The 15,655-nt window shown below is 41.5% G+C and overlaps 1 protein-coding gene across 1 annotated transcript in view; it reads right to left on the minus strand.

Moving 5' to 3' along the window:
• The window catches only part of ZNF827 (zinc finger protein 827), a 71,133-nt gene that overhangs the window by 15,437 nt on the left and 40,041 nt on the right, over positions 1 to 15,655 (minus strand). The window contains 3 exon segments of the mRNA XM_054392239.1: positions 9,512 to 9,615; positions 14,003 to 14,060; positions 14,755 to 15,003. Of these exon segments, the coding sequence (XP_054248214.1) occupies positions 9,512 to 9,615; positions 14,003 to 14,060; positions 14,755 to 15,003 (411 nt within the window).

Raw genomic sequence — 15,655 nt, forward strand, 5'->3', positions numbered from 1 at the left:
TCCCTCCTCTCTCTTTGTGGCACAGGATTGAGTCATCACTGAACTAGCTACTACTTTCCAGACTGTTTCTTAATTCCTCAAGGTAAGACTGAACTCTAAATCTGTCCTCTGAAATGCTTGTGGCACCTGCACACACTATGTCACCAGGTCTTTTAATAAACACAGTTTACCTTCCATCGGTAACATTAAAAAAAAGGATCAATTAATAACAGAGCCAGCACAGACCCTTGCAGAACCACACATGGTCCCTAGGGTTTGACAACTACCCTTAAATCACTTCTAGTTGTACCTACTCTTGGTTCCCCTGCTTACTACGAGCACGTTGTGGGAAGCAGTGCCAGAAGCCTCACTCGGCTCAAGAGGTCCAGTTTCTTTAAGGATCTGACAACAACTGTTGTTAGGCTTCTTTCCACACAAATCTCCAAGTTGGTTACAGCTGTCCTTCCTGAAGCCAACTGCTCTTATTTACTGTTTTGCCTTCTTCCTTTCCCAAAAAACACACTCTAACACTTCATCATCATTCTTCACCAAGTTGCCTTCTGTCACCTGCATCAGGTCCCAAGAACCTGCCAGACAGCCATATGCTGTCCTGGATTCACTTGCCAGCAGAAGACAAGGTAGGCAAAATCCCACATTTCTCATTCTGCACTTTGGATGAGTGTAGCTGCTTGGGAAGCCCTTCTCAGACCTGACTTGTATGACATATTTATTTTAAAACATTGATAGCAACACTTATTTTTTACCTTTTAAAAAGATCACTTGCTGTTGAGTAACTATTAGAGACTTTGAAAATGTGTCCAAAAATGGTAAGAAATGCTAAAACCTGCTTTGTTTGAAAGGGTAAACCCCCCAATTGCTAAGGTGTATCTTTCCATGTAGAATGAAACAGCCATCTTTGGCTATTTTGCTTTCATTTGATGCTGGTGATATTTTTTGCCAGCTTTTGGGTTGCTGGGTTTAATGACCAAGTTCTAGTTTGGGTTTATTCTAAATGAAACCAGAAGGTATTTGTTCCAAGTGAAATGACTTTGTTCTTCTGTCCTTTACTGTGACATTAATCCTGCTTTAGAAGAAACAAACAGCAAAGGGAAATGAAATAAAAATAAATACTTTTGCCTGTACAATACTAGAGGGACAATAAGTTAGCCTGCATAAAGGCAGCTCATAATAAAACAAGGATCACAAGTTTTCAGACAGATGTCAAGTGCTTTTCAAGGCAGCCATCAGACATGGACCCAAATGTGCACCTTTCTGTTTCTCTATTTTAACAAATCCCTTTTATCCAGAAGATCTTGTAAATGGCAAAGCAACTAGTGCAGTCACTTTACAAGGAAACAAGGCAACTCTGTATGCCTGTAACAAGTCATGCACAGTCCTGCTACTTAGCATATGCTGTACTGAGAGAGGGACAGTTTATGTGTTCCTCAGAAGGATCTGATCATATTCTCCTTAGGTGCTGCAGGAACGCCGATTGCTGAGAGAAAGGGAAACTGTGCACATGCTGCACATTTCACTTGTCCTGTTTCAGCCACAAGGCAGTGTGCATCTGTGAGCAAGAGGAAATTTGCTGATGGGAAATGGTCTGTCGAGCATAATGCTATTTTCAGAGGGCCTTTGTGAACTGTGAAGCCTGTGTGGCTGCTGAGGACACAGTCCCTGTTACTGTATCACAGGCACTAGATGCAAACCTGTTTGGCAGCAGACCCAGGAAAGGCAGCAAGGGGGTGTAAAGCTGTAATCAGTTGCAGTCTTGTTGGTCATGATCCCATTAAGTGAACCAGAAATGTAGAACCCTCTGCTCGATGGCCGCAGTGTCCAGGCAGGCGGGTGCACGGTGAAAGCAAGTGGCACCCAGGCACGCCCCCATGGGCACCTGAAGCCAGGATGTGACAGAGGGAAAACATGCTGGAGCCAGGACCACTGTCACACTTTAGCACTGAACTGTTGAACAAATTCTGCAAAATCTGTCTTGCTTTGGAGAACTGTGCCAAGCACAACCCACTTCCATAGCAGTCCAACGATCTCCTAGAATCACTTCTATAACTTGCCAGCTGTCTCCTGCTATCAGATTTCAGAGAGCAACCACGATGGCTGACAGTTCCCAGCCTTCTAGAGAGTGCAAAGACCAATGTGTAGACCAGTGAGTGTGTCCCCAAAAGATACACTTTGTGTGTGATGCATGAAAGTAAAATGCATGTTAAAGAAAAAAAAAATCCGTTACTCACATCACTCTGGCACAGAAAATTCTCCTACCATCTATGAAGCTCTCATAAGGGTTTGGACCATCAGAGGGATCTCTCCAATGTACTTTTTGATGCACCTGCATGGATTCTTACACAAACACACAGAGGCACACATACACAAAATGAAGAGTTTCTGGTTGATTCTTACCCCAGACAGGTACTGGAAGAGGAATACAATTAAAAAGGACCAAGGGAACCAGACTTTGCAAGGCTTAGTGCGTACCCACCACTGTGCTCTGCAGGCAGTGATGACAGCAGTGAGGCACAGCTTTCAAGGACCACATTTCACAGAAATGCTGAGATGGAACTGAAGAGGACCAAGTGCCTGATGGAGCATGGTTTGCATGGTGAATTAGGTGCCACTCTACACTTCTCCACCCTGCCAGGAAGCCAATAAGGGGTCAGGTACTCTTATCATCACAGAACTGAAGGGGATATCTAATGTCCTGCACAGGCAGAGCTCATGACTCCGCCTAAAACCAAACACAAATAAAATGACCATAAGAGCACAATAATGGGATAAAGCAGGGGTAAACCCACAGCATATAAATCAATCCACGTCCACATGTACTCCTCCTGCAGCTACACTGGCAATAAAAATTGCTGTTCCATCACAGCGACAGAAACTGCTGCCAGGACCTTGAAATATTCTTTTAGACTTTCAAAGAAGTCTGAAGTCCTGCAAATGTGATTAAGGGACTGGAGCATGTCATACAAGGAGAGCCTGAGAGAGCTAGGACTGTTCAGCTTGGAGAAGAGAAGGATGGGTGGGATTTTTCCAATTGGTTTAAATACCTGATGGGGGGAAATAAGGAAATGAAGCAGGGCTCTTCTGAGTGATGCTTAGCGGAGAGAAGGTGAGGGCACATTAAAACACAGGAAATTCCATTTAACCAAAATGCTTGTAATGTGCTGTCAGATCCTCCCTTTCCTTTACAGAGTCTGGCATTTGGGACTGTGAGGGAAGCCTTCCTGAAGTAAACATAGGATTATCCACGATGTGAAATTAAAGGCTTTTTGGCAGATGTAAGCAAACAACAACCATAAGAAGGTGTGAATTGTTCTAATTAACTCCATGGGTAAATGGCTGAGAAGCTACACAAGGGCAATTTAAATGCCAACATTTCCTGATAGTCACTTCAGCAGATATCCACAGGGTTTGTGCTTTTCACAGCCCTCTGAGGCCTGAGGACATTTTCCAGGGTGACAGAAGTGCCAACAGTCCACTACACAAAAATCAAACCCTCCAAGTGTCCCTTCATTTCCGAAGTACTTGCAAGTGGTCTCAGGGACAATGTAACAGAAGTTAGAAGGAGGAAGTCTGGCAACAGACTAAAAGAAACTAAGAAGGAAAACTAACCTTGGGGCTGAAGGTGGCCATGGTCACTGCAGGGAGGTTGGATGGGATGACCTTTAAAGGTCCCTTCCAACACAAACCAGACTGTGATTCTGCAATGTGAAGAAATGGAACCTAGCTGCATTCATTCTAGCCTCATACTCAATTTATTAAAGTCCTGACTGTCTTAGCTAACCTAGTGATGACCCAAAATACAGCTGGTTGCAGAAGTGGTTTGCTGCAGGGCACAGGAGGCCAGGATCAAGCACAAATACTGCCAGAACGGAGTATGTATGAATGAGCACATCTGCAGGTTGGACCGAAAAAAAAAAAAACCCTCTTGCTGTCTAATCTCTAGACACTTTAAGCCACATGGAATTACAACATCAAGAGGTATAATGCCCTTAAAGTGTCTTTAAAAAGGGCTTAAGGAAGGAAGACACATTCAAAACCTTCATCTTGCAGAATGTGGTATCTGTGCAACACAAACAGCTTGATTATTTATCACGCTCAAGTTAAAACTCGAAACTCTCAGGAGGTATTTTTCAACTACTCACAGAAGAAAGTAAACAAGATTAAGTGTGCTCACAGACACATCAGTCTCACACAAATGTTGAACTTTCACACATCTGAGACATACATTGCCTTCACTCTGCTCACATCCCAACAATCCTACAGACCACTAGAAAAACCCAGGTCAGTTCACTTGCCCTGACCTGGCTTACCATTTGGTGCCATCAGTGTCAGTACTGCTGTGCTGGAGAATATGCAGATGAGGCTCAGGGAGCAGGCAGACTTTCCCCTTCAAGCATATTTAAGTTACAGTGGAATTACAGCTTTATAGAAAAGGAGGAGGGTGTGAGCATAGAACCATGGAGTTGTTTAGGTTGGGAAAGCCCTTGTAAGATCCTCGAGTCCAAGCGTTAACCCAACACTGCCGAGCCCACCGCTAAGCTATGTCCCTAAGCACTGTGTTGCTATATATGAAGAGTAAGTCCTGCAGTTCCAAACAGGCTGGATCTGTGTTACACATAGTGCCACTAGGTACATCACTAATAAACCCACAACTGACAGGACCAACATCCAGAATGTTTGCACTATGTTTCCAACTTTCTACTGAACTAAGTCTCATGCTACTGATGCAATATTGGCTTCTGGGCATTTCTGAAGAAGCATGACCCACATCTGTCCTCTTACAGGTCAGCAGAGAGTGTGGAGATACAGTGACAGAAGAGTCTCTGCTACCTTCTCAAAAAGGTATTTAAGGACAGAAGCTTTATTGGCTTTATTTCACTGAAATAAATAACACTAGTAAATTTAGCCCTGGCACCAATGGGCTGAATTCTAAAAGCCAGGGCTGTTCATGGACTACAGTTCTCCAAAATCTATATCCTCCAGTTCCAAAAGTCTATTTTAGCTGTGTGAAATTCACTTACCAAAATTAAAATTGCATCTTACAAGAAGTAGTAAATTTTCACGAAAAGATATCTGGCACTGTCAATGTAAATGAAGAATACCAGGTCCTTGGTAAATAGGAAATAAAATAATGAACTCCTATTATCCTACACACAGATACATATGGAGAAAAAAAGACACTCCCCAAACCCCATGGCGAGAGTATTCACCAATCTTAATGAAGTGACTGGAAAAGGAATAGTGAATATCACTCACCTAGATTTCATGAAGGCAGGTTTGATTTACAAATGAGTCAGTGAGATTGTGGAAAACTATTAAAACACATTAAAGATTGGCTAAAGGTCAGGAACAGCAGCCTAAGATCAAGTTTTTAATTTATCTGGTGATCTGGACTGAACTCTCTATCCTGACACAAACCTAAACTCTATTGTGTCATAAGAAGAGTCTTAAAAACAGGATAAAAATACCCTTTTAAAGCAACTGTTTGAAATAAAATTTTTCATTTCTTCTCACTGCTTTTTTGCTGGTCCCCAAAAGAGCATTTTGTTGCTCTACAGAGGAAGGCTGAAACTACTGAATTGGTTTGGATCCAACTTTGTATTAGATAGGACTTTGATACCGTAGTAATTTTTGAGCTAGGTGTGTTTGATTGATGTGGACATCAGTGCTGGTTTATTTCCATTTTTGAGTAAAAAAAATGAGCTTTTTTTTTTTTTTTTTGGACAGAGACAACACAGAGAAGTGTGATGTTACTACAGCTAACTCTGTATGGTTATTAACATACTTTAAATGATTATTAACCATGGTTAGAACATACCTTTGTATGGTTATTAAATACCATAAAAAGGAAGGGAAGTAGTTCCCCAAATTTATCCACTACTTTTGAACAATGTTCTATAGGAAACGACTTTCTTCCCTTCTCAGAATATTAAGAATTCGCCACAGATTATCAAGGAGTTACCATGACTTCTGTGGAACTGTTGAGTCCCCTTCTGACAGCTGTTGGAGATTTCATTGTAATTTCCTTGGCTATCAGTTAAAACCTGCTGCATCAGAATCATTCTCCTGCCTGTGGTACTGCTGTTGATCAGGATTACTTCACCTTTATTTCAGGCCAAATCCATCATTGTGTCATTATTTATTTAGGGCTTTTTCTCTCCAGTAGAAGTCCTGATGAGTGCACTGTTCTCACACATCTTTTAATATGCCTTTCCTAATTACTTCATAGTCCTTGGGGATCTTATACACACAAAGAGTGCTTTTCCTCTTAAATACCTGATCTGGCAATTTTCTTACAAACTGGCTACAAAGGGAAGTGGTTTGCACTGAGGAGGCCACTAAGCTGAAGGTCTGAACTTTGGACCAACCACACTTAAAAATCCTTTTTAAGAGCTTCACCACACAAACCCTCCATCATTGCATTAATGAATGTAGTATCATCATTGTGCAGAAATTCCAGAGCATTAAAGAAATGATCTTGAGAGCCAAAGCAACAAGTGAAACAATTCCAATTACAAGGTCACATGCCTAGACAGTAGGAACAAAAATTTCTGTTGCATGCTGAAGTCAGCAGCTGAAATTATAAAGGAAAACATGATAGTATTTGATTAGCAAGTGAAGATAGTCCTCAGCATGTGGTAGTTGCAAAGAGTGATTAATCAGGAGAGATTAATATAAGAAGATTGTACACCACTGAAGAAGTCATTGGCAAGACCTCCTGCACAATAGTTTAATGTTGGGGGTGGAATTTTCAACCCACCACATTACATATAGCTCTGGTTGCTCATGGTTGCAGAAAGTTGCTTCCCTGAGCAGAGGCAGAAAAAGGCTATGATGTCTGTCAGGAGATGGAAACCTCTCTTACTAAAGGACACTAAAATACATTGGCTGGCTTGCCTCTCCAAAATGAAGACAAGATGGATGCAAGATGGCACATCCAATGGTGAACATCACAGGGGAGAATTAGCAAAGGTCAAGGACAGCACTGGTGAAACAACAGATGCAGAACTTGCTGTGAATAAATTCAGGCTGAAAAGAGTGGTCCCAAGCCCTCAAAGGGGTGAGATTCTGAAAGAGTATCCTCATACAAACAATAAGGATGACAGTCTTGAGATGGCTCTTGGTAATATTACATAATGTTGTTATCTGTTAAAGAATTGAATTTGACACACGAGCTGCCTTACTGTCCTATGTTCCTGTCACTTTGCTCAACTCCTCTGCAGCTATGGTGCCGAGAAGTCTGCAGGCAGAAAGCTGCCAGGAGTCTGGAGGTACAGCCGCCCATATTGCTGCTCTCTTGGAAAGAGCATTATGTACACAGGGCTCCACCAAGGCCACCCAGACCAGCTGGCAGCAAAGGCTTCGTCATCCTACTCTGCCTGCCTGAGTCAAGCCTGGTCGCAGAGAGCCAGCACAGCACACTCCACACTTGTTCACCAGACTGTGCTTGCTGTGGTGACAGTGGCATGCAGTGGCAATTTTGGATATGGACACCTGCTTAATGAACACTCTTGTTAGCAGTTAATCTACTTGGATTAACACTGGACTGGGAATTTCCTGACATTTTCTAATGCTGTTTTTTTCTATTTCTTACTATCCTGTCTCAGGAATGAAGTAACCCAAAACAATCTCGAGTGAAGCACACAGGCCATTAATCCAAGAGACACCACATGCACATTCACACAGCATTATCTGTTACACACTGTTGGCCTTTGCAGAGGTTTGTTACTGTTCCTTTATGCTGCTCTCTGCAGGGATGAAGTTCCTTCGGAGCTATCCATAGCATGGCTTCCACTATTTCTTTTTGCAAGGCTGAATCTAGTAGGAGATCTACCTGTGGATATACTGCTGGTCTTTTACATGAATATCACATTTGTAGTTGATTAAAAATTTAAATCACATTCCTGGTGCTGTGAACTTGCACGTCAGGTCCAGGAATTTATTATGAAGCTGAGAGAAATCAACATATTTGGAATGACAGAGTTGCTTCAAAACCAAGAGTGAAGCTGCAACTGGCGTTTTTGATTTTCAGTATACACACTGCTACTACAGATCAGAGTCTTATAATCACAGAGCAATATCTATTAGGATATACAGACCTATCAACTTAATACTTATACTCCACGAGGCAGAATGTGGGACAACACAAACATGCAAACCCCAGTTCCTCAAAAGCCATTCTAACACTCCAGGAGGTCCTAACCAACTAGATACTTTACATCTTTTAAACATGCCACCAAAATCCACCCACAGCTTTGGAGGCCTCACTTAAAATGAAGTCTTACAGAGAATTAAAATTCCTATACATTCATCTTGGTATGATGTAAGAGTACTGCTGCTAGAGGCCATGTCCTCCGAGGGATTGGGCACTGCCAGAGGAGCCTAAGAGTTCTCATCTTTCATGTGGATATATGCATATTCCACGTTATGCCAAGGTCAAAAGCCAGGACTGAAGTGCTAGCCTGGTTTACATTTTAATACTTAAATGCACCACACCTGATCCACTTCTCCTCACCCTGAGTTACAAAATCCACTACTTCCTTGCAAGTATGGCTCAGGCTAGCTGAAGACCCCTGTCCTTATGCTACAAATTGTCATCTTTCTGCTATACATATTTATCCTTAGACAACATCTAGCTCAACCTCACCTGCCACTTCACAAGCTGTCAAGTGACTATTCAAGCATTGAAAAAAAATGAAGGGTCTCTTAAGTTGTAAATTAGATGACAGTCTATAGCTGAAAATTAGCAGTAACGTGCCCAAAACATTATTGATCACTAAGAAAAGGTGAATAACACCCCCCCCCCCCCCCCCCCGTCTGGCTGTGTAATTACTGACCTTTAGAGCCCAAGAACCATTAATTTAAGAACAGATAGCAAATGAGGTACTTTGCAACAGGACAGTAAAGGCACCTATCAAGTTTTTCCATGTGTTCAGTGCCACCTTCAGTAGTAGTTACAAGCCTGTATTTTCCCTTTTAATGCAGAATATAAGCCAAGCTGTATCTGGACACAAAATTCCTGTCAGCTAGTTTAGAACATCAGTGGGAATGGCTGAGGCCTTTCAGTAGGTTTTAAGAACCATCCTTTCAAAAACAATCCTACATTACTATTAAAGGCAGGAAGATTGTATTGCCAAGCTCAGAAACTCTGACTGCAAACACTTCATCTGTACACTGAGAGAAGGAGATGGAAATGGCCAGGAACAGAAGAGTAGCAGAGAGTAATCAATACCAGTAAGGTTCCTTTACACATGGAGACATTCACACAAAACCTCACCTCTGTTAATATTGCTGAATTTAATCTGTTACAGACTCTTGGACAAATCACAGAACTAGGAGTTTAAAGGCTTTGGCAATAGTTAACTTCTTGATAATATAATATTTACTGTGAATGAGGAAGAGTTGCCTTTTGACAAAGCATACTTTTAGGCATACTTGTCAGATGGTTGAGCTGACAGTAAGAAAAATTTAAAATTACATATTAACTGGAAATAATGAAGGAAAAAGGGTATCTGACCTGGTGCAGATGTCCTTCCATGAAGAGCAGTTTCATTAGGCAGGAGATCTTTTGAGTTGGAAGTGAATGGTGATTGTCTAAATGTGTCTTCAGAAAAGAAAGGGCTATAGGAAAAAAAACCAAGATGTCTTTTTGTAAACAAAACAGCAGGAAGCATTTATGATTTTTGATCCTAACATCTTCATATTATAACAGATTTAATCTGGTTAAAAACAATTCATGCTGAAAGTTATGCAGACTATGAGGCAAGGTGTGGAGAAGAGGCATGCTTTGGTACAATTCCATCTTGGAGTGAAAACTGAAGACCTCCCAAGTGGCTTTTAACTACATTTCTACATCTCACATTTGCTACATCACAATACAGCATAGGTCATTAAAATTAATACTTCAGAAATCTGTGTTTTACTGTCATGCCTGGAGAGGGCAATCAGAAAATGTGAGGAATAGTATTATTTAATAATCTGAAGTATAAAGTAATTATTTTTAAACCCAAACTTTTCAATTTTTAGGGTAAAAAAAAGCTTTTGGCTTTTGACACAGCATTCCATGAATGAAATGAACCCACTGAGATTGCTTTTTAAAGCAGGAATCAATTCATATAAGCTAACTGAATGGTTAGTTCCCAGAGAGTATTAAGTGCAAAAATCATCAGCAACTTGACTCCAAAAATCACAGCATGCTTTGGTTTTAATTACCAGGCAGTAAAAAAAGAGTCAATTTTAATCCTGAATTGTCATTTCTGTCCAAGTATTTCCTTTTCTGCTCAATTACAGATCATAACAGAGACAAGAATTTCTTGCCTACAGTACAAACAGACATCAGTTGAGAGGTACATAAAAACAAGTCCAAGTGGGAAAGAACAGTCTTGGAAAGCTGCTTTCTAGGGCAGCATATTCCATCTGCATGTGAACTATCCGTTTCTTCTAGGCAAGAAGAGAATTGCATTAGTTCTGATTTCACATACTGAGAATCCTTCACAGGCTGGTGTACTGTAGGTGTCTTAAAGGTGCAGAAAAGGAGAGGCCAGCTGATTACTGCAGACTGTACTTAATAATAAAATTAGAGAACCTTTTCAGGATAAAAACATACTATGTGATCTTACACAGTGTTCCACAGGCAGTCCAGATCCAGAAAGTGTGTCAGCAGCTGACCAGGCCACATACCTAAGTGCTCTAAGTGAGAGCATTTGCTTAAGTTTTCCCTCATGTAGTTTTTCTGCCGAGAGTGAGTGAAGTGCTCTCCACTGACTCACCTGCACTCCTTTGGGAAGCTTCCTGATAATTTGTTAGCTTGATCACATAATGCTTTTGGCAATGCTGTTACTTACTCTCTCATTAAGTTGGTTGGCCATTGTTCATTTTGTGCTGCTCCATATATGACAGTTACTGGGAATTTCTTTTGGTTGTGGTGAAGATTTTTGTTTGCCTGGGTTTTGATGGTGGTGACTTTTGGTTGGCTGGTTGGTTTGGGTTTGTTCTTTGTTTGGTTTTGGGTTTTTTTCTTTCACAAATGTGCATAATCATAAACAGAGTCAACATTAGCTTGTGCTGAAGGGTAAGGCATGAAGCTGCCCTAAACCTGCACAGCTCAGTGCATGCAGATAGCTGAACAACGCATGAAGCTCAAAAACCCCAAGTGATCAGGATAAAGCAAAACAGCTCCAGCACACATGTGTGAAACTTAACTTTTTCCAAGCCTCCCACTCGGGGTGACATAATATAAACCAGGCTGACACTGTATAAAAATATAGCATCATTTATTGTAGCATTCCTCTCACTGGTTTAATAATGATTTGAAAGAAAACACCAATAAAAGAGGTTTATTACTGTTGTAACTCTTCAAAATCTTGTAATCTGTTCAGGTTCCCATGTTGGGTCTCCTGCTTGAACCTCAGATTCAGTCACTTGGATACTGCTCACTGCTGGTTCTAAGCAGAATGGATGGAGCAGAGCTTATCTACTTCAGGCTAGACCATCTATGGTGAGCAGGTCACTGCTGAGGCCTGCATTGTGTTGTGTCCCAAGGATTTCCCTCTCTGTGAATTACAGAGCCATCCTGGACACCTCTTTTCTGCCTCCCCCTGGAAAACAGCTGAATTTCTTCAGTTGACTCTATTATTATTTTTATTTCAGCACATATTTCCTCCATTTCCCACTGCAACGTATGAAGGGAGGAGCTCCTGCACTTCATAGTAAGAAGCTACACAAATTGTTCTCAAACACTGCACAAAGTCCCTTCTTCTGATGAAGATTAAGCTTTAGTTTTCGTTGGTTTTTTTGTTTGTTTTTTTTTTTTTTTCTGGCAGCACTTTTCCAGTTTTATGGCTCCACAGTTCTCTCGATGAAAGAAGCTTATTTTGGCATCTTATGCTGGCGTACACACTTCCAAATCATTTGCTTCTCCACTTTCTGTCTTCATATCACAGATGGCAGGCTTTACCATCCCAGTCACTGAACTGAGGAATCCTTGCCAGTTTCAGCTGCGTAAGCAAAATCATATGGAAGCAAATGCTTGCAAAGTCCAGGGATACTCACAGGAGGAACAGCAACAGGCAGGCAGCAGTTAGAAATGTAAATCTGGAGTAAGGCAGCAAAAAGTGCCTGTGTAGCCCATCTTGCTGGGCTCTGCCAGTGACACAGCTTCATCTCTCAGCTCCCCACCTAGTCACAGGTGGCCAGCACTGACCTCACCTTGGCTCTTTGCAGCTGTCAAACTTCAGATAAGGATTGTGATTCAAACGTCTGTGATCACTGCAGATGCTGGCTGGTTAGCCAAACCACACCACCACGTTTCCTTCATGCAGTCTGAGTGCCTCTGTCCTCCATTGGCTCCTCCATCACAATCTATTTTTGAGAAGGCATCATACCCTTGCCAGTAAAGGCTTCCAGCTGTTTGTTTGCTTTGGGCTGGGTTTTTTTTGGCAAGATCTTGCAAGTCAATCTGTTTGAACTCCACAATTTAGTAGATTGACTCACTCCCCCTTAAGAGGCTCTTCTCATTCATGTCTTCTGTTGATAGATAAGTAAGAAAAGCACAGGGAAGGACTGAACCAGGCCCTCAGCACTTCATGCCCCGATGGGTAGCAGCAATTCACTCAGTAAAACTCAGTGTGCACTAAGTTTGACAACAGCCAACTGTGCTACCCTTTTAACAGCAGAAGGGAAGTTATCTTTGAACTGCCCTCAACCTTTCCAGTTTGAATTATCTTTGATAGATCCAAAAGTAGCTCTGGATTCTCACACCAGTCCTGCCGGTAACATCATGAGACACTGAAATCTATTTTCAACTGACTATTTGTCACCCCCTGCATGTTCCACAAATTCCCAATCCAGCAAATATGGGAAGCATTCACAGTAGCCAGAAGTTACAAGCTGAATTTAATTATCTTTCAACTTGTAACACTGAGAAGTCCCTAATGTACAGTTACCAAGCTGGTCAGTTTATTAAAACCAAATTAGTTATTTATTACAGTTACCATGAATGAATGGGATAGGCCTAGGAATGCAAGAGCAACATATTCTAGAGATCTTTTCTTCTGCAACTGAAACACTTCTTAGTTTCTGTCTGGACAAAGTTGTCTTAGCAGGCACTAAAGATGCTAGGAACTTCTGTAGAAGGGGCTGCAGAGGCACAGAAGGTCTTACTCTGTTTTTGAAAGGAACTCTTCATTGCTTCAGTGTGCTCAGCCTCCAAACCCATCCACTCTGATTCAGGAACTCTCAGGTAGGAAATAAATACAGCCTTGCTAATCCTTGCCTACTGCACCCTGGGCTCTGAATTTTTGACCAATTCTAGCCACTATTTACATAATGGGAGCTTTGCATTTTCCATTCCTCCCTTTGCTACTCATGCCTATGCAAACAACTCCTGGGCTTGTTCCCAGCCACCATCCTGTGAAGTGCTTGCTTCTTTAAAGGTACGTGCTATAACTGGATCATGATTTTAACTCCTGGATAGTTTCATTCATTGTGTTAATGTGACTGTAATCTTTAACAAATGTTTCATTAGCATTGTCTTACAGTCTGACTTTTAAAAATTCATCTCTAGAAGGCAAGGAGATGATAGAAATACTAAACTGAAACGTTGTTAAAGAAATCTGAGTTTGACAGAAGACTGAAGCAAAACCACCTCCCCTTACATAGGTTTATGTCTTAAAATCCAGTGGTCAGCCTGTCCTTTCCTCAACCATTGCATGTACAAGGCAGTTTCTTTTAAGTTTCAGGGATTGTAGAAAAAAAAGAAAAATCTTAAAACGACGTGTGAATATTTGATTTGATGAGAACAGTCATTTTGGCCCAAAGGCCTTTTGTCTCATGCAATCAGTTCTATAGGTATAATTATTCAGATACAGGTTACATTACCCATGAGAATCTCTCACACTTGTAGGACCAGGTCACATTTCCAGGAGACAGATACATTTGAGTTCACAAGGCAAAACGAAGCCATTCCACTTACACTACAGCTTTGCAGATAACAATGGACTGTTCTTACCTGGCTGTAGTTCTGATGGTGCTGTCTTTATTGTGGTTGTGCTCTTTGCTCACCTTTTCTGCAGAGGAACATAAACAGGGTTTTTTTTGTGATTAGCATATACCATCTTTTCCCTATCAGGTTTTATCCAGCAGAACTATTTTAATACTTTCTGATAGCAGCGTAATTCAGAGTAGTTTAGGGTAAATGGTTATAGCAGGATTAGAAAATGGACACAACTGTATTTAAACTAACACCCAACACATGTTATCAGCTTCATATTTCATGTTAGCGCTCTGTGCAGAGTGTGCAGTGCAGGTATTCATTTAACACAGAGCTGGTATCATTGTCTTTATGTAACAGCTGAGGTTCACCTTCTTTGTTAAGAGAAATGGGCAGTGCAGCCCCTGGAGCACTGCATGCTGCAGCCGTTTATGCCAGGAAGTGCCATCTCTAGGTCCCCCTACACTCCAAGGCCTGGATCAACCAGTTGTCACCAATTGTTTAATTAGCTTTCAAAAACACAAGAGCTGAACTCTGGCTTTTCCAATTCAGTTCAAGTATTGTGACCCTGACCCGAGTGTCACAGTGCTCTAAAGCATATGCTAACGAGGGGGAACATTTGGCAAGGCTTTTGCGTTCCAAATGTGAGGGTGGAAGGGCTCTAACCCCTATTATTTTTCAGTCTCACACTTTCAAAGCACCTTAATGGCTGTACACACAATCTGTTTTGTTCTTTAAACGCAACTACCGCACATTTCCACTGCTCTTACCTGATAACTGGAAGAGCAGCTCAGATGCCATCTTCACTGATATATCTTGGCTGAATAGATTTCTTTCTGGGACCACACGACCTTCTGGTGCCTTCTGTATGTGTTCACTAATGTCTCGCCCTAATAAAGTGCTGTAGCCAACGTTTTGGCTGGGTTGGCTGGGTGACACTGAGGCCTGTGATTCATGAATGTCAACTTCCATTGGTTCCTCCTTTATCTTTACCATCTGGATTTCCTTGTAACTCTCAGCTGCAAATATGTATTAAAAAAAATAAACAACCGCCACAATTACTTAATTAGGCTACAATTTTTCAGAGTACTCAAAGCAGGAATCACAATTAGGAAGTTATAATTTGCACACTGCATCACTGCAAATGGTAAGGGAAGCAAGCAGCTGACTGCTGCAGTATTCTTGTGGGGCTCAGAAATAGAAGCAACCTCTTGAAAATCATTTTCCAAGCTAGAGAGCAGAAAACAGCTGCATATTTGTAAATAAGAGAGTGATGGCACTTTCTAGGAATACAGGGTGATCACACAGCACTTACTGACGCTCCTTCTTTAGTAAATGAGGTTGCAGCTTCATTCACTAACACACACCAGCTCTCCAAAGGTGTGTGCTGAAGAACGCTGACAAATTCCAATTACTCTTTATCAGCAGAAGTACCAGGACAGACAGAAGGTCTGGGATGGGGACAGGGCTGGAAGAGAAAACCTTATCTGCTCCTCTTCTGCCCTCTTTCTTTCACAAAAAATTCCAGACAACCATGTCCAGAAGTGGTTTGTTACATCTCCATATGCTTTCAAGATGACAGGAGTATTCTGGGGCCATGCTTTTCTGAAGTCTGACTTTGTAACAAGCATGGATATTCCCTCATACATTACAGGAGCAAATAACCTTAAT

This window comes from Indicator indicator, chromosome 25 (assembly GCF_027791375.1).
Source record: "Indicator indicator isolate 239-I01 chromosome 25, UM_Iind_1.1, whole genome shotgun sequence".
Lineage (NCBI taxonomy): Eukaryota > Metazoa > Chordata > Aves > Piciformes > Indicatoridae > Indicator > Indicator indicator.